This window comes from Delphinapterus leucas, chromosome 5 (assembly GCF_059928025.1).
Source record: "Delphinapterus leucas isolate spDelLeu-1000000601 "Yukka" chromosome 5, BTC_Dleu_Yukka2, whole genome shotgun sequence".
NCBI classification, from domain to species: domain Eukaryota; kingdom Metazoa; phylum Chordata; class Mammalia; order Artiodactyla; family Monodontidae; genus Delphinapterus; species Delphinapterus leucas.
In genome coordinates, this window is record NC_143133.1 from 37,392,517 (window position 1) to 37,411,292 (window position 18,776).

Here is an 18,776-nt window from a genome sequence, read left to right on the forward strand (position 1 = left end):
CTGGCTTTAGTTAATCAGTCTCTAGTCCCTCCAGAGGTCGAACTCATACAGCTTGGTCCAAGACCCCAACATTAATCACATTGTTAGTGTAAACTGTCTGGTGTGGTCCAAGGCCCCAGGGGTACAAGAACAGTCTTTATCAGGCAGGATGTTCTAAGAGCTTGGTGGTTATCTCCCAGGAACTGGTCCAGGGCCAGTTTCTTTGAAATGTGTGGAGTTGGAACACCCAAACCTGCTGCGTCAACCCTTTCCCGCACACTCTCTAGTACTAGTTCGGTGAAACATTTTATTATGAAGGTATCTTGAATTTTTCAAATGCTTTTTCTGCATCTAATGAGATGATCACCTGCTTTTCTTTTCTGTTAATGTGTATTACACTGATTGATTTTAAGATGTTAAACCAACTTTGCCTTCCTGGGATAAACCCCACTTGGCCATGATGCATTGCTGTTTTTATACATTGTTAAATTCAGTTTGCTTATATTTTGTTAAGGATGTTTGCATTTATGTTCATGAAGGTATTTGTCTAATTTTCCTTTCTTGTCATATCTTTGTTAGATTTCCATATCAGGGTAATGCTGGCCTCATAAAATGATTTGTAATTGTTCTCTCTCCTCTCTTCTTGCCCAGGTATACTACATTCCTACCTTCTTTCTCATCTTAGGGAAAAACATTTAGCCTTTCACCATAAGTTATGATGTTAGCTGTAGATTTTTTGTAGATGTCTTCTATCAGATTAAGGAAGTTCCCTCCTATACGCACTTCTCTTCACCTTGCTTGATTTGCTCCACAGCAGTATATAGAGGTATTCTTCATTCCTTACAGCTCCATAGTACTCCAGAGTTTATTAAGCCAGTTCCCGGTTGATGGACATATGGTTAGTTTTCAGGATTTTGCTGTATTAAAATTGAATTACAAAATTGCTACAATGAATAGCCTTGCACCTACTTTTTCATATTATTGCTGTATCTTTGGGATAGAGTCATAGAAGTCATATTTCTGGGTTAGAAAGTAAATATAATTTTGCTAGATATTACCAAATTTCCCTCCATAGGCGTTAACACCATTTGGCATTTTTTTATGCAATTCAAAATAAATTGCAAACATCAGTACACTTATCCTTAAGTACTTCAGCATGTATATCATTAACTAGAGTTCAATCTTTATTTACAGTTTTTCTGACTATTCTTGCATGTTTCCAAATGAATTTTATAATTGACTTGTCTGACTTCAAGATGGCGGGGGAGGGGAACCTGGTGATATTTTTATTGGGATCACATTATATTTTTAAATTAGGGAGAACTAACAGCTTTATGATATTTCTTTTTTCAATCCAAGAACATGATATATCTTTTCATTTGTTACAGTATATTTTTTTTATATTTCAAGAACATCTGTGAGTTTTGGGCTTTTCTTGCTAAGTTTACGCTGCAATTTTTGTTGTTATTGTTTTTTAATCTTTTTTTGTTTTGGCTATTGCAAATGGAGTCTTCTCTTTCATTGTATCTTCCAACTCTAAACCAGGTACTTTTTGATGAACCTCTAAGTCATTTTTTTGTTATTATAAGCAGTGCTGAATATCCTTGAAACTATATCTTTGTGCATATCTATGATACTTAGAATAGCAGATGTATTTTTCAAAGATGGCTGCACCCAAACATATCCCATGCCCCATGGTCTTATTAAAATGTGATTTTGTTACTGCTTCATTGAGTGTGAGATATGAGGTCTGTATTCCCTCTCCTTGAACCTGAGTGGACCATTGCAACTGCCTGGGCAGTGGAATATGACAGAAATGACAGTTTGTTATAAACTGAGGCTGAGGCTGTTATAAAAGGCCTTGAAGCTTTTACCATAGTCTCTGAGACTGCTTTCTTTGGGGGAAGCCAGCTGCCATGCCAGGTAACATATTGACATGGCCCCACAAGGAAGAGATGAGGCTCCTCCCAGCACCAACACAGAGCTGTGTGAATGAGCTTCCCTGGAAGTGAACCCTCCAGCCCCAGTCAAGCCTTCAGATGGTGGGGCCCCATTGCCCTATAACGGTACCCTCATGAGTCAGAACCGCCCAGCCAAGCTGCTCCCAAATTCCTGACCCCAGAAACATGGATAGATGGTAAATGATTAATATTGTTTCAAGGCCTAAATTTTAGAGTGGTCTGTTACTCAGCCATAGTAACTGGAACACGTAACATGATTGATACTCTAGTTACTTTTGAAATTTCTATTGTGAATGTTGTAGAGGAGCATTCCCAAAACAGCCTTTCTTAGAACACTAGTCCGTTGTGTTTTGGGTTCCGTAAGGTCACATCCCAGCCCAGCCATTTACTAGCTGTGTGACCTGGGCAAGTTTCCTAACTTCCCTATACCTCAGTTTCCTCCTCTGTAAAAAGGCCATTAATACTAGTAACTACTTTATAGGGATGTATGACATTAAATACATTTATGCATATACAGTGCTTAGAAAAGTGCCCAATACCTGATAAGCCCTCAGGAAACGTTAGCTGGCATTAATTATATCATCCTTATATGCATTTACATTGTTCTTTTTATTTTTAGTCCTTCTGCCTAGTAACGTGGAAATTATCTTAGATCTTTTTAGCAATCTGCCTAGAATTTTCATAGTGCTGTATGAATTCCAATACAAGGCCCGTTGTTTCATAACCGGGTTGTTTTTCCTCGTATTAGCCATTTATTGACAATTATAAAGTATCCGTTCATTCAACCTATATTTATTAAACACTAAATGGCACACACTCATCTGGAGCCTAGGGCCACACAGCAACTACGACTTACGAAGTCAGGTACTCTGCTCTCAGAGCGTGCACTGCAGTGGAGTGAGACAGACAGTAAAGAAATGAACGAGCAGGATGGTTCCAGACTGCAGTGACTGCTGGGGAGAAGACAGACAGGGGCACAGAGTAACAGGAGGAGGCCTGTTTTAGGTAGGAGAGTCAGAGGAGGCCTCTGTGAGCGTGTGAGGTTGCACCTGGCCCTGAGGGTGGAAGAGAATACACTGTGGGAGGAGCCCAGGGCCAGTGCCAAGTGCTGAGGCTCAGGGACCTGAGTCAAGGCCTTGCCCCCCAGTGGATATGTAAAGACTTGTGCTTTTATGGTTCAGTTATTTTCAGATATTACTTATATATCATATTTGTTATATAACACGTGCATGTGTGTAGTCAGCAACACTCTTGCATTGGTGTAAGACAACCAGCTTCTTGGGTTTGTTGAACTTAGAGCAGTCGGCCTTCGCTGCCCACGTGTAGAGTGTGGGTTCAGGAGGTCGGGCTGTTCTGGTGTCCTTTCCTTCGGTGCGTCCTGATGGCACTCGTCCTGCTGCGTGTTATGGCTGGGGCTGTGCGGTCTGCCATGTAGTAAGTGCCCCACTAGAGCTGTGTGGGGATGGCCGCCGGGCCCAGGGCAGCAGCTCTGCTCTCCCCCAGAGGGCACAGAGCAAGCGTGAGGGCCACGTGTGACTCCTCTCTGCTTTCAGGCGGAATCCTGTGTAAGTAAATGATATGACTGCTAATTTTTTATCTTTAGATCTAAGCTGGAACCAGAACCAAATACAAAGACAAGACAATCCATGTCTTCTGAGAAAGTTTCACAGAATCCTTCAAAAGACTCTGAAGAAAGACCTGTCACTGAAGAATTTCCAGGTATGAATTAAAATCAGAATCTTGCCTTGCGCCTCTTCCTTGTGACACGTTGGCCAAAATACAAAGCAGAAAAAGAAGGAACACAGCCCCAGACATCTTGTGGTGTTAGTATTTGCATAAAGCAAAGGAAACACGGAAGTGTCAGTCTTTTTTGGTCACAGTTGGATCTTAATGCCGCCGCAAGGGCGGGGTGGGAGGATCCCCCAGTCACCTGGCAGCCGCCAAGTTCTAGAGAAAGGGCCTGAGTTGCTGCGCACCAGTGGGGTGGGGACTGGAGACTTAGAACCTGGAAGAATCATGGGGATCTCTGCCTGTCAGTCTCAGGAACGGTGGGGCGCTGCCTCCCCTGCACCCACGCAGTGCACTGTCAACACTGACCTTGCCTGGACCTGACCATCCTGCCTTGGGGCGGAGCCTGTGGTGTCAGCCGCCTTTGTCAGCCAATTGAGCCAATAGGACAAAATGCAAGTCTGGGTTTATACACTTCCTGTCTTCATGTTTGCTAGCCGGCGCATAACTTAGAACAGCTCCTAACACATGGTAGATGCTGGATAAATACAGTGTCTCTATAAAGTCTGGAAACATAGGGGAATGTATATATAATGCTGTCAGGGACATCTTCAATCCATGTGTCTGGCCAGGGTGGCCACCCTGTGTAGGGGATGCATGCTTAGTTTGCTGTACCTCGGAGGCACATGAGATTTTGCTTTGTGTGAATCCCAGGATGCTGAGGCCCGAGAGTCTTCCTCGCCTCCTCTTCTGTACTCTCACAATGGCTGTCATTTACTGCATACCTCCCAGGTACTAGGCACTGTCCTGAATCTTCACAGACATCACCACCATCCTTGTAGCAGCCCTCTGGGATGGATTTTATGATCTTTTTCTTGTCCAAGTTAAAAGTTCATAAATGGTGGACCTGGCATTTACATGTGCATCTGTGCTGCCCTTCCATCTAATTTATTCCCTACATATTACAAGCGAGGGAATTCAGAATGCATTTGGGGCTTTGTGAGCCTGAAAGATGCCAGAGGCCTTTCTGTAGCTGAAAACAGCTTCTGTCGGAAGGGCAAGGAGACTGGCGTTCAGTGACCACCCCCTTCATTGTGCTGGGCACCCACTGGGGGTGTCAACAAATCAAGTCTCACTGAGTCTTTTGAGGTGTTATTGTCATCATTTTATGTGTGAGGAAACAGAGCTTTGAAGAAATTATATAACCTATCAAAAGTCAAATAACAAGATAAGAGCGTCACTGGGATTCCAGGTGTGGGTCACTCTTTGTCAAGCCTGAGCCCATCCTCTCTGAAGGCTGCCCTGTCCCATAGGCCACAGGCCTCGCACACACCCTCCCATCCCCATCTCCGCTTGTTCCTAATGAGGGAAAACCCCAGCATCAGTCACAAAGTGATGGGGCCCTGCTTTTCGTAAACAATACATAGGGGTATCATATCTAAATTTACTCCTGCCAGACATAGCTGCTCGACCCTTTATCCATCCATTCATTCATTCAGGAACCATCGTCAGGGCTGCTGAGAGTGGGGAGAAGCCAGTCCAGAGTCTTGGGGCCCAGGTGAGGGTAAATCTCACTTAGAGAGAGTCTGCCCTTGCTGGGTCCCTCGCTCACAGTGAGAACTGTTATGCCAGGCACTGCGCTAGGTGTTGGGGATACAGGAGCGAGTAGAAAATAGGCACGTGTGCTTGCAGTCCAGAGGGGAACAGATGGTAATGGAATATTACACAACTGGGTACACAGTCAGTCTGTGCTATAAGACAGGGGGTCCTGGTAATAGAGATATGGCCCACTGGAGAGGTCGGAGTCCTTGAGGTTTCAGTAAAGACCCAAGGGCAGTGAGGAGTGAGCCACGTGGCTCTCTGTGGGAAGAGAGTCACAGGCAAAGGAAGCAGAAGTGCCTGATGTGCTAATGAGCAGCCGGGAGGCTGCAGAGTAAGGGAAGAGCAGAGGGACAGGAAGCAAGCAAGCACCAGGGCACCAAGGTCATGGGGCCTTGCGGGCCACGGGAGAGCTGTTTACTCTGAGTGAGGTGGGAGGCCACCAGGCTGCTTGCACAGAGGACTGTCACACAGAGGACTACATTTGAGCAGGGTCCCTCTGGCTGCCCTGTTGCAATAGATCGTTCAGGGCATGAAGAAGCAAGATAGGGAGAGTTAGGAGGCTGCTAAAGTCTCCTAGGAACAAGGTGGTGGCGCAGCACACCAAGCATGGTAGCTGGGACGCGGAGAAGTGGAATTCTGGATATATTTTGAAAGTTGAGCCACAGAATGTGCTCCCTGGACGTGGGGCATGAGGAGGAGATGGGGCAAGGAAGGCTGCAGTGGTTGTTGGCAGTGGGAAGAAGCTGGCTGCCCTTCACTGAGATGTGGGAGGCTGAGGGGGGGCAGGCTGGGGGCTGCAGATCAGCTCAGTGTGGAGTATGTTAATTTAGGGATGCCTGGCACAGAGGTTGAACAGGAAGTTGGGTTTATGAGTCTAGAGGTCAGGGGACAGGTCTTTAGATCACGTCAATCCCATGAGACAGGCTGGGATCCCTGAGGAATGAGGGTCAGTAGAAAGAGGATGACGCACTAAGCCTCCCGATCTGGTCTTCCCTGTTTTGTCTTTCTCCCCGGCACTTGTCACTACCGTTCTATATGTTTGACTCATTTATATCCTTTATGCTCTGGCTCCCCTACTCAAACTTAAGTTCCACAGGGACGGGAATTTCTGTATGTGCTTTGTTCAGTGCTGTAACACTGGCACCCAGAACAATACCTGGCACATAGGAGGTGCTCATTAAATCTTTGTTGAAAAAAATGAATGAATGAAGACTCTGTTTGGAGCACTGATTGCTTTTAGTTGCTGTGGAAATATTTCCTGAAGCAAAAGGAACTTAATGCCTCTCGGTGGTAGAAAACAAATGGTCACTGAAAGAATGCTGTTCCTCACGGTTTATATTTGTATCTTAAAGTCAGTATTGGGGTGCTTTATAATCACGAAGTTATCTCCTGACGAAGCCAGCCCACCAATATGTTGAGAGAACCCTCCAGTTTAGCTTCTGATCAACGTGTAGGAGCAGAATGGTGTGAAGGGTGTCTCTCTGGAGGCCGTCAAGGTCCCAGCTGCAGCATTTAGTGGCGCTTCCGAGAACCATTTCCCCCATTTTGTAAATACATCTCAGGACTCCTCCCGCCCCATCTTGGTCCTCTCTTGCTTTTTCCCCTGTATCCTGGCCCCTGCTGCCACTCCTGGCTCCACTTCACTGTCCCCACAGCTCCACCAGGCAGCTCTTTCCTCCATGGTCATTTGGTGATGCTTATTTCTGAGCCATCTCTTCCTTGGTTATGTGGAGTCCCAAAGGGTAATAAAATCTTAACTAGTGCATTTTAAAAATGTGCACACTTTACGTACAAATTCCTGCATATATAACAGGCTTTTTCTACTTCATTTTGTTTGTTTTTCCCAAAAGAAAGCTATTACTGTTGCTGTACCCCACCTTTATCCATTTTCTGTTCATGGAGATGGGCCATCCCTTCCTCTGAGTGTGAGGGAAGGGAAAGCACAGTGGTTGCAGTGTGATGTCATGGAAGGGTCTGAACCTTGGTTTCGCAGTCTGGCCTCTGTCCTGCACCGTGACCTTGGACAAGTTATTTGAACTCTGAGCCTCAACTTTCTTACAGTATCATGTGGCTGTGGTTTGTTGTGAGCATTTCAGGAGCTAGTGTAAAGGGCCAGGCAGTGTCTGGCATGTGCAGTAGGGTTCCACAAAGAACACATTTTACGTTAGTTCGTAGAGCAGCTATGACGAGATCCATTGCTTGACACTAAGGATTGGGCAGGATTCTTTTTCAAATGAGTACTGGAAGTCAATTAGTAGGCTGGCCAAGATAGCAAAGGCAATTAGGAAGGCAAAGGAAATGAAAGTCTAGATTAGGAAGGAAGTTTTTTCTATTTACAAACTGCCTGGTATTGTGTACAGAAAATTTTAAGGAATCCACCAATAAAAGAAAAGTAGTAAATGAGTTCAGCAAGGTTGCAGGATACAAAACCATTATACAGAGATTTCATTTCTGTATACTTTCAATGAATAACCCAAAAATAGAATTTAAAAAGCAACAATTCCTTTATGACAGCATCAAAAAGAACAAATTCAACAAAAATATAAAACGTACTTTGAAGGCTGCAAATCATTGTTGAAAGAAATTAAAAATGATCCAGATAAATTGAAAAATATCCCAAGATCATGAATCAGAAGAATTAGTGTTGTTAAGATGGCAGTACACCCCCAAATGATCTACAGTTTCAATGCATTCCTCTTCAGAATCCCAGCTGATTTCTTTGTGAAAATTGACAAGTTGATTCTAAAATCCATGAGGAAGCGCAGGGAACTCAGGATAACCAAAACAGTCTTGGAAAAGAACAAAGTAGGAGGACTCACACTTCCCAATTTCGAAACTTACTACAAAGCAACAGTAATCAAGACAGTGTGGTACTGGCACAAGGACGGACATATGGACCAATGGGACAGAATTGAGAATCCAGAATTAAAACCGTGTGGCTCTGGTCAACTGAGTTCCAACAAGGGGACCAAGATCATTCAAGGGGGCAAGAACGGTCTCTTCAACAAATGGTGCTGGGAAAATTGGATATCCACATGCAAAAGAACTAAGTTTGACACTTAACTCACACCATTTATAAAAAAGTAACTCAAATAGACCAAAAGCCTACACAGAGCTAAAACCCTAAAACTCTTATAAGAAAGCATAGGGCTGGGGCTTCCCTGGTGGCGCAGTGGTTGAGAATCTGCCTGCCAATGCAGGGGACACGGGTTCGAGCCCTGGTCTGGGAAGATCCCACGTGCCACGGAGCAACTGGGCCCGTGAGCCACAATTACTGAGCCTGCGCGTCTGGAGCCTGTGCTCCGCAACGAGAGGCCGCGATAGCGAGAGGCCCGCGCACCGCGATGAAGAGTGGACCCCGCTTGCCACAACTAGAGAAAGCCCATGCACAGAAACGAAGACCCAACACAGCCATAAATAAATAAATAAATTTTAAAAAAAAGAAAGCATAGGGCTAAATCTTCCTGACCTCAGATTTGACAAAAGATTAACAAGGATATGACACCAAAACACAAGCAACAAAAGGAAAAATTAGATAAACTGGGCTTCACCAAAATTAAAAGCTTTTGTGCTTTAAAGGTTAAAAAAAAAAAGAAAGTGAAAAAAGCCCACAGAATGGGAGAAAATATTTGAAAATCATATATCTGATAAGGGGTCTATATCTAGAACATGGAAAGAACTTTTACAAGTCAATAAGAAAATGATAACCCAATTTTAAAATGGGCAAAGGGTCTGAATAGAAATCTCTCCAAAGAAGAAATACAAATGGCCAGAAAGCACACGAAAAGATGCACGACATCATTAGTAATCAGGGAAATGCAAATCAAAAGCACAATGAGATTCCACTTCACACCCACCAGGATGGCTAGAATGAAAAAGGCAGACGATAAGTGTGTTTGCAGGATGTGGAGAAATCAGAACCCTCCTGCAGGTAAAAGTTCTCCAGGCGGAGGGACCAGCCAGTGAAAAGATCAAGGAGGGAGAAATGAGCTGGCATATTTCCACACACGTGCACACACATGTACACGCACACACACAAGAGGGAGGCGCCAGTGAGAATGGTACAAGAAGGGGTGAGAGACGGAGGCAGAGGCCTGATCACACAGGGCCCTACAGGCCGTGGGAAAGGTTCAGCTCTGAGTCTGCGTGTAGTGAGGAGCCCTGGAGGTTGTGAAGCTGAGCGTGACAAGGCCCGGGTCGCATTTAAAACCTCCCTGACTACCGTGTGGAGCTGGAGTGGAGTGAGAAAAAGAGGAACCAAGTGGCCTTGTTGGGAATCTATTGCAGGAGGCCACACGCCGGTGGGATGAGGTGTCACCTGAGGGACGTGGCGGTGGAGATGGCCACGGAGACAAGGGCTCAAACTCCGCTCACACTTGGGAACTGAAGGTTAGCCAGTAGGTAGGATGCGAGAGGCGAGGGAAAGAGAGCCATCAAGGGCAACTTCTAGGTTTGGGCTGGACCGACCAAGATGAGGAAGGTGCGAGGATCGGCAGTGAGGCCGGGAGGAGTGAGAGGGAGCAGAATCATATTCTGGCTACACGTGTGAGGTCTGAGATGCCTATTGGATTTTCAGGTGGAAATAGTGAGTCCGTTGGAGTGAGCCTAGAGATCAGGGAAGAACTCAGGGCTGGAGGTCTTTGGGAGTCATAGGACATAGGCATTCAGAGCCGCGGGCATCCAGGATGCCCAGCCTGGATGCGTCACCTAAGGGGAATGTGTGGGGAGGGGAGAAGCCTGCGCAGACCTCCGTGGTGCTGCCAGTTTTCCAGGGCCTTTGCCATTTCATCTCCGTCCCCACCTCGATGCTGGCAGGTAAATCTCGTCCCCCACACCCAGCTGGTTCCTCTTAGGGGTCGTATATCTGCCCTTTTCTCTGTGCCATTGGATGACAGCTTTTTCCTGTCCATGGGAATTTTGCTAAAGTTATCTACAGTTAGCAGAAGGATTTTTAAAATCTGGGCTATGTGGTGTCTTTTTGCTTATCTTTTCAGGTTTTTCATTTTGCTTTTGAAACATGAGAGGTAACTTAGAAAAAATACCTTAGTGTAGGACTAGGCGGTACACTTCTAGGCAGAGGGTGGTTTCTTGCTTGTCATACTCCTGTTTCTTAAAAAAGGCACTAGTCTTGTTACTTTTTGATTTAGGCAGCACAATAAAGCACCTCTGTGGGCACAGCTGACCTTCTGTGCATGTCTGAGGTTTAGGTTTTTTTCCTTCCATATTCTTACTCAGCCAGGATGAGATCTTTGTGGACCATTTATAATTTGTTTCCTGACATTGGTTTCCGCTAAGATGGGTACGGTTATTTGTGAATACTTCTTGCCCTTCTTCTCCAGTCAGTCACGGGTCCTGCCCTCAGTTGACAGGGAAGCTCAGATTCCAGCCCCTGAGAAAGTGAGTAGTGCCAAAAAAGAGGGCACAGGTGGGAAAGACGTAGTCCACTCAGAGGGCCAGGGAACTTCAGGAGGAGGTGGTCCGGAGAAATGAGTCTGAACCTGAAAAAGGGGAAGCTTAGAATGTTCTAGGCAGAGGAAACAGCATGAGTAAATACTCAGAGGCCGGAAAGCGTGGGAGAGGTATGGAATGTAGTCAGTAAAGAAACCACTTCTGGGTCAGCAAAACTCACAGAAAGGGGAGGAGGAGTGGGCCTTAAGGTGGGAAAGGTGGATGGGGCCAGACCATACGGAGGGCCTTGAGTACTGGACCAAGGAGTCTGGACTTGAGTGCCTTGGCATCGGGGTGCATGGAGGTCTGGGCAGAGCACTCACATGGGGCGTGCCGTGCTTCAGGCTGATTCTTACAGCTGCAGGTCAGGGTGGCTCCAGGTAGCTGCAAAGGCTCTTAACAAACTTTCCATTCCAGCTCACAGCTGATTTATGCTTCGTTCCGATGTGAATATGTTTCTGTGTTTCTAAATTTGATGTTCTTATCCTTAAAACACATAAAGGTAAAAGCTTGAGATGGATACAATAATGAGGTCAGGTAGGAGATAGAGGGCTCTAGTGGTGGGGGTGGGATGAGTGAAAAGTACAGATGTTCCACCTGAAGAATGTGGTCTCAGAAAAACACCTCCTCAGCTTCTAAAGATGTTTTCAACCTTTTATAAATATCTTTAATATAAAAATTATGTATTATATTTATAGGTCCTATATTATATCTAAGTTATACATGTGTCTTTTATAAATATGATGACAGTTCTGGCAAAAACAGCCAATTTTTAAAAACTTGCACAAGGTCGCAGATGACATGGAGTTTTTTTGTGATGACATATCCAGAATAATAACCATACCTTGTACATAGGTCTGCCTAACCTTCTTTCCCTAAATTGGTGCTATCATTATGTTCTTTTCCCTTATCAGTCTCAAAGCAAAAACTCTGGACTTTTGCCCATCTCATGGGGCTGAGAGCAGCTATGGGAAATTTACTGAGATTGGGGAAGAAAAGAAAAAGAAGCAGTATTTGCCTTTAAGTATTTGGCAACCCACTGACAAGCCCAGAGGCACTGCTGAGACACCCGACACAAAGTCACCTATCCAAAAAGAGACCCCATTACAGCCTCCGCCCAGGAGTGACGCTCCGCCTCCCCCCACCCCACCCCCACCTTGCTCCCAGCCCACCCCTGGATGAGCCGCATAGGCCTCTCTATCAGGGTCCCGGGTGGGGCAGACCCTTCTGGCAGCTGTGCTGTTGTTCTGCTCTGTCAGAGATCTGGCCCATGTTTATGTGATCCCGGTCAAAGTGTTCTCTAGATTAAAAGTAAAATTACCGCTAGTCAGCAGTCCATGCCCAGGTTCCCGTCCTGGTGTACATCAAAATGCACCAAAGCATGGACTGGCACACGTACCATTGTACTAGCAGAAAACCCAAAGTAACCAAAGGTTTATCAGTGGAGTTACAGTTATACAGAAAATTCCTTACGGTGGAATGTTATGCGGCAATTAAAAGAACAAGGTAGGGCTTCCCTGGTGGCGCAGTGGTTGAGAGTCCGCCTGCCGATATAGGGGACACGGGTTCGTGCCCTGGTCTGGGAAGATCCCACATGCCGCGGAGCGGCTGGGTCCGTGAGCCATGGCCGCTGAGCCCGCGCATCCGGAGCCTGTGCTCCGCAACGGGAGAGGCCACGACAGTGAGAGGCCCGCATACCGCAAAAAAAAAAAAAAAAAAAAGAACAAGGTAGATATATGTGGAATGACATTGGATAATCACCCGGATGCATTGTTAAGTTATAAAAAGCAAGTTTTAGAACAATGTGTTACCACTGATATCTTTGTGAAAAGCACACTGCCACACACACAGAACTATAAATTATCTCTAGGCTGCGGAGGAGGCAGGGAATTGCATATCTGTGTGTGTGTGTGAGTGTGCTGGATAGAGCCTGCGAGACTCCATCAAAGCACTGACAAACAGTGGTTACTTCTGGGAGGGGAATGGGATTGGCGTGGTATGTCATTTCCTCTATTTTTTATATATGTATATATATATTTTTTTTAATGAAATTACCCATACATTTTGCAGTCTTTAAAAAGTAGAGGGAGGAGTATAAGCATACGAGTATGTGTTTTGAAGTCAAGTCCACTTGAAAACTGGTCCTGAAGAATGTCCATTTGGTTTGCGACCATTACTGAGATCAGAGCAATACTGAAACTGTGCATGGGTCCCCTCTATCCATACACACACACACACACACACACACACACACACACACACACAGATCTTTACATTGTAAAGAGTCATGCTGCAGTGCTTGAATATTAACCAACAGATAGTCGAATGTGGACAAAGCTCTATGATTTCCTTCCATCTCATGTTTTTAAATATGCCTGCATCCTAAGACAACCTATTCTAAAGTGAATATTTTGCCTTCTGCCTACTTTCAAATTTTTTTTTTTTTAACAGAAAAGATTCCGGCCGAAGCACAACCTGAATTGGGAACCTGGGGAGATGGGAAAGGTGAAGATGAATTATCCCCAGAAGAAATACAAATGGTAATGCTATTCTCTGCCTAATCATGTATTTTTAACTAGTTTTAGTAAGAATATTTCATTGAGTAGGAGGTCATCCTAAATGCCCTTGCCCTAATTTTTATACTGAGTTTTAAAAATTATAAATAAATATTTTAGATCAATTTTCCACTTGATTTCCAGATTCTTAGTATGCTTTTCTTATGTTTAAAATTTACAGTAGCTTAAAGAAGAAATTGCCTTGGAATAATTTTATTAATATTAGATGTCTTTTCAGTGGCAGTAAAATAGTCTTCTATTCTAAATGGGTCTTTTATAATCGCTGCTATGGTGCTTTTTAATTGTTTGAATTACTGGTGCATGGTAATGTGAGGAAAGCATAAGTAATGGCTGAAGAATGAAAGAGTAACACCTTAACTGCGAATATCACTTCCCTTTATTTACCTGTCCCCTAGTTGCCAATTGTATTTTATTATCTCTGGGTGAGTTTCAAAAGAAAAGGGACAGATTTGGCCAGAGCCCCTACCTGTTCGTTTACAGCCGGGTCTATGCACAGCTGTCTGGACATCGGTGTGACAGAGCCACAAGGAGTACGTGTACCTGGGGTTGGGAACAGATGTGTCCTAGAGCTGCCCTGGTGGGCTGCTGGCCTTGCCCAAAGAGCTGAGAAGCTGGTTCCCACACAGTCCCCCTCCAGTGGCTGCGCCTGGCAAATGACATCTTAATTTGCAGCTGTTTACGGTGGACAGAGCTTTTTACTACTGGTTTTATCTGTGATAGTCTCAGTAATCACACTAAGAGGTGTTGGGGCATTACTGTCTTCTTGTAACTTTGGCAAAAAGCAGTCAGCTCTCTTGTCCAAGGGCCCCTCATTAGTAAGTGGTTGAGCCACTTACTAATGTGGTTGAGCCACTTACTTGAGTGGCCGCAAGTAAGTGAGCCACTTACTTGGTTGAGTCAGCGGTCTCCTGATGTCTCCTGAAGAAGATGAGAGGTAGAGCTTCGAGCCATGGCTGTCGAGTGAGAGAGGCACCCATCTCCTCCCAGACCTCACACAGAGGCATTCGTGTCACCAAGCTCTTCACTCTTGTCTTCCTGTCCTACAGGCTCAGATGTTATGTCCTCAGAGAGTCCTTCCCCGACCACCTGGCCTGAAGTGGCCCCAGCCACTATGTCTGTGTGCCCACATCCTGCCCTCATCCCTCCACTAGAATACAAGTGCCCCGAGGGTGGAAATCTGTCTGCCTTCACTGCTGTGTTCCCAGAGCCTAGAGCAGGGGTGGGAACTGTTTGTCGAATGGATGAGTGACTTTGATGAATATAATATTAAAAACTCTAGGTTGTTTTAAATGGTAAAGCAGGATCATCAGTAAGAACTACTAGAATATTCTATCTAAGTTATTATTATTATTTATATTTATGAACACCTTCTATGCACTAGGCCTTGTTTGTTTAATCTCATAACAGTCTAGTGAAGTAGGAATTATCTCTCTTGTATAGTTGACGAAAATGGGGCACAAAACTTCCAAAGCCCGTGCAAGGTCACAGAGCCGAGCACCTGAGCCATGCTCCATGCCCCGAGCCCTGGCTCCAAACCCTGAGCTTTTTTCCTGCATCACAGCTCATGTGAGTGCCCGCTGGGATCTGGTGGTCTAGGTGAGTGTAGCCTGCACAGGAGCACTGGCAGACTGACCTGGGCGGCCTGACAGAGGCCTCACCAGCCCCAGCAAGGGGGCCAGGTCTGCTCTCTTGAGCATTGGCTGCCGAGAGCATAAAGCTGGCTCGGAATCCTCTTGCTCTCGAGGCTTCCTGTTTCTTCCCCACGCCTGATTGTGGGATTGAAACACCGGTGGCCCCTCACGGTGGGCTAATGACTGAGTGAGTTGATCCAAGAGGGTGCCAGGCATACAGAAGGCACTCATAACTGAGTTCCCTCAGCCTTTCCCCTTCAGAGTGGCAGGTGTGCATAGAGGCAGGGCAGCCCTGGGCTGCACAGGGTCGGGGGGGCCTGGGCAGTGCTCACGTGTGTGGGGAAGGGCTGTGGTGCGTGTGCTGCCCTCACGGCAGGATCAAAGGGCCACGCGGGGTGGCAGCTGCCGCTCCATGGAGTCTTCATACATATTTTATACTCAGGACTGTTTCACAAACATTCATTCACCCAGATGAGCAGTTTCCCCTTTAAGATCATCACCTTAGAAGCGTGACACTGATTCCAGTGGTGACACCATTAGCCATGACTTTCCTGGGACTTGCTATGGGGGTGCTCCCTCAGAGGCTGTGGGACTTTCTTTAGAACAAGAAGCAGAGCTATCTGTGCCCCTGATAGATAAAAATAATCCTGAGCTAAGGAAGTAACTCAAACACCTTAAAGGGGCCTGCCAGGCCCCTGCCTTCCTTCCACACCTCTGACTTGGAGTATGTGCTCAGTGCCCCCCAGACCAGCAGGCACGTGACCCGGAGGCCTCGCAGTGTAGACTGCGGCAGTGTAGACTCCAGGCAGTAGCTGTGGCTGCCCAGTCAAGTAGAGGGAGGCTGAAGACGATGGCCAGGGAGTGGAAGTGAGCGGAGATGAGAGAGCTGCTGCGGGAAGTGGACTGGACCTGGTGATCCACTGGAGGGCAGCAGGGCGTGTGAAGAGAGTGAGGCAGGAGAAAGAGCCTGGAGCTTTGTGACCTGGGGAAGCAGGATGCCGGCAGTCAGGAAATGAGGACCTGGTCACGGACAGGTGTGAGTCCGTGGGAGGTGTCTGGTGGGCGCTGGGATCCCGGGCCTGGGGCTTGGGCTGGAGACGTGACTGTGGGATACACCTGAGGGCTGGTGTTTGAAACAGTGCATACAGGGGAGAGAAAGGCACAGCACATCACCCCGGGACACAACGCTGGAGGGAAGGCCCAGGCGGACAATTTGATCACGCTCCCTGATAGCCAAATGATGGCCAGAGTTTCTTAAAAGCTCATAGTTTTCCTTCAGCTTACACAAAATAACTTTATCATTGAAAATGGTGTCACGTTCCCCCGTATCATGTAACATGACCACCTATCTTTGCTAGAGATAAAAATATGTATAGTACTATCCCTTCATTAAGAAAGAATACATTTGTATTTAGGCAGAACTTAGCTTCCATTTAGGGCTTTTTAAAAAAATACACTGCACCGCTTCATAAAGGAAGTAGCTAGAAGAATGGCAGTCAGTCGTTTGCCAGAGGACTTGCCTTCCCCGCAGGCAGTGGTGAGCAGTAGCAGCTTGTTAACCTGCACAGACGCGTGCTTAGAAGCTGCAGGATGCACGGGGGCTGGACCAGTGGAAGGCTGGCAGCAAGGATATCTGTGACCAGCTGATGCTTGGCCCCAGTGAGAGATGGCCCCAGTTAAGGGCTTTGGGACTTGACAGAGTTGGTTTTCAACCCTCTTTTTGTCACTTACTGCCTGTGTAATTTGGGGGCAAGAAAATAAGCCTCACCGAACTTCAGCTTGGTAAGTTGACAGGATTGTCAGGAATACAGCCATGTATGTATGAGTGCCCAGGGAAGTGCAGGGCACATAGCAGCTGCTCAGAGAATGTTCCCTCACAAACAGTGAGAGATCGTTGCTGGCCCCATGTGGTTCTGGGTTCCCTGCACATGTTCCGAGTGTGATGTATGTAGCTGTTGCGTATGAGAAACACACGTTCATATCATAAGGCTCGTCTTTCCATAATGATGGTTGGTGCACCATGCTTTGTCCAAGCAGTGTCCAAATGAATGAAGCATTGTCCAGAAACATGCCAGGGATCATTCCCAATAATGCTAGTTATTTCGGCGTCATGATATCAGTGACCTAAGCAATCAGAACCAGCAGGACCTCCCTAATTTTTATCGCGTAATTGCAAGAGGATGGGGCAGAAGGCTGTGCTGCTCAGTACTTTTATGACAAGCTGTTTAATGTTCAGTTCACTTCTTTCTTAATTGGGGCTCATAGCTAAGTACCATATCTTACAGTCTGACTGACCCGAACCTTATTTAAAAGGCTCAACCCTGAAAATGAAGAGAAAGAAATGCCATACTATTGGTTTGAAATTGGAAAGTGTTACAGCAAATTGTGGTCATAAGTCATAATCGCTGTTCCTCAGGGTAAAATAATGAATTAAGCCCTATAATAGCAGTTTAATTCATTATTTCACCCATAGGAGCTGTCGTTACTCGTTCCAGAATGGCTGCGGAGCATTGTGTGATTCGCACAGCACGTTTCCATTCATCACTCATGATGCAGGGATATTAATGCCCTTTGAGTTAACATAAGCAGATGTTTTGTGGTCAGGCTGAGTGGAACCAAATTGTCTTCTGATGTTACCCAGAGAAAATGCCTCCTTTCTAAGCCCACATTCATTTTACTCGCCTCCAGTGAAACCACTGCACTTAGTGATGTATTTCTTGGAATGATTTTTAAAGACATGAATGTGACTTCTGTTCTTCAGATCACATGAAAAGTGTCCCTAGCCCCTGTCCCCGGAGGTGGGCCCTTGGAAGCACCAGGGGGCTGGCTGGCAGGGCTTGTGGTCTGTGGCCAAGCTTGGCTTACACATTGAGAACAGGAGAATTGTTGATGGAATTTGAGCGCCACACAGGTGAATGCTGGGGCACAGACCCTGGGGAGGTTCACAGGGGCACAGGTGGGGGTCACGGTGAGGGTCCCAGAGCCACAAGTGTGAAGGCGTTTGGCACAGATAAAGCACAACCAGAGTGGGCCTGGGCGGTGGTCGCCTGAGCCAAGGGGCAGACTGCCTTCTAGGCCAAGCCCCCTGCGGGTTCACAGTGTCGCTTCAGTGGACTGCTCGTAGGTCTTTGCAATGCACATCCTTCTCCTGGTCTCATCTGACGCTCAAAGGCCTTGGTAGGAATGATTTTCTTTTTAAAACTGTAGTAAAGAGGATTAGATTAAAAGAGGATTTCTGTGACAGTGTATTCACAATGTGGATCTGTATCCTTTAAACCAGATTATCAACCCTTTTGGGGGGCCCTACTTGAAAGTCTGACTTACTTCCGAATGGAATAAAGCAGTGAAATGATACTGCCTGACGTGCATGTAACCGTCTCAGCCCAGTACCGTATGAGCGCTTGAGCATTTATTAATTTATGCTGCCCCATGTGGTAGGGACTGTTGCTGGGCCCCCAAGTCCTAGACTCTTAACCATGATGCCCACCACTGCTGTTGGGGGTCTGCACTGAGGGAAAGCACTGTGTGTTGCTGTGAGACCTAAACAATGTAGAGTGCAGTGGCGCAGAAGGACAGGCTGGCTGCCGTCATGCTCCTCCTCCGTCATCCGGACCTCTCATCTCCCTTTTCTGGGACTCATGGAGATGGAGGACATGGCAGGTGTGTCGGTGCAGGGCCTGTAGGTCCCCCTGCCCTTGGTGCTGATCGTGGAGCTGAGGCTGCATTCAGCACCTTGGGAAGCCCCTGCCCGTGCGGGCTGCCACTGAGCCCCAGGGAGCTCTGTGTGCCTGTGCTTCTCAGGCCTGAGAGGGTAGGAGACCGGTAGTGGCCCTCTAGAATTTGAAACCAGG

The 18,776-nt window shown here is 46.4% G+C and overlaps 1 protein-coding gene across 3 annotated transcripts in view; it reads left to right on the forward strand.

Annotated features, from left to right (window-relative positions):
• STX18 (syntaxin 18) overlaps positions 1–18,776 on the forward strand; it is a 120,097-nt gene that overhangs the window by 93,088 nt on the left and 8,233 nt on the right. For all 3 annotated transcript variants that reach the window (XR_002643655.3, XM_022567018.3, XM_022567020.2), the window contains exons 6-7: positions 3,544–3,659; positions 13,170–13,258. Coding sequence is in view for 2 of the 3 variants with exons in the window: in XM_022567018.3 (XP_022422726.1) it covers positions 3,544–3,659; positions 13,170–13,258 (205 nt within the window). In the remaining variant the exon portion in view is untranslated. The remainder of the gene's footprint in view (positions 1–3,543; positions 3,660–13,169; positions 13,259–18,776) is intronic.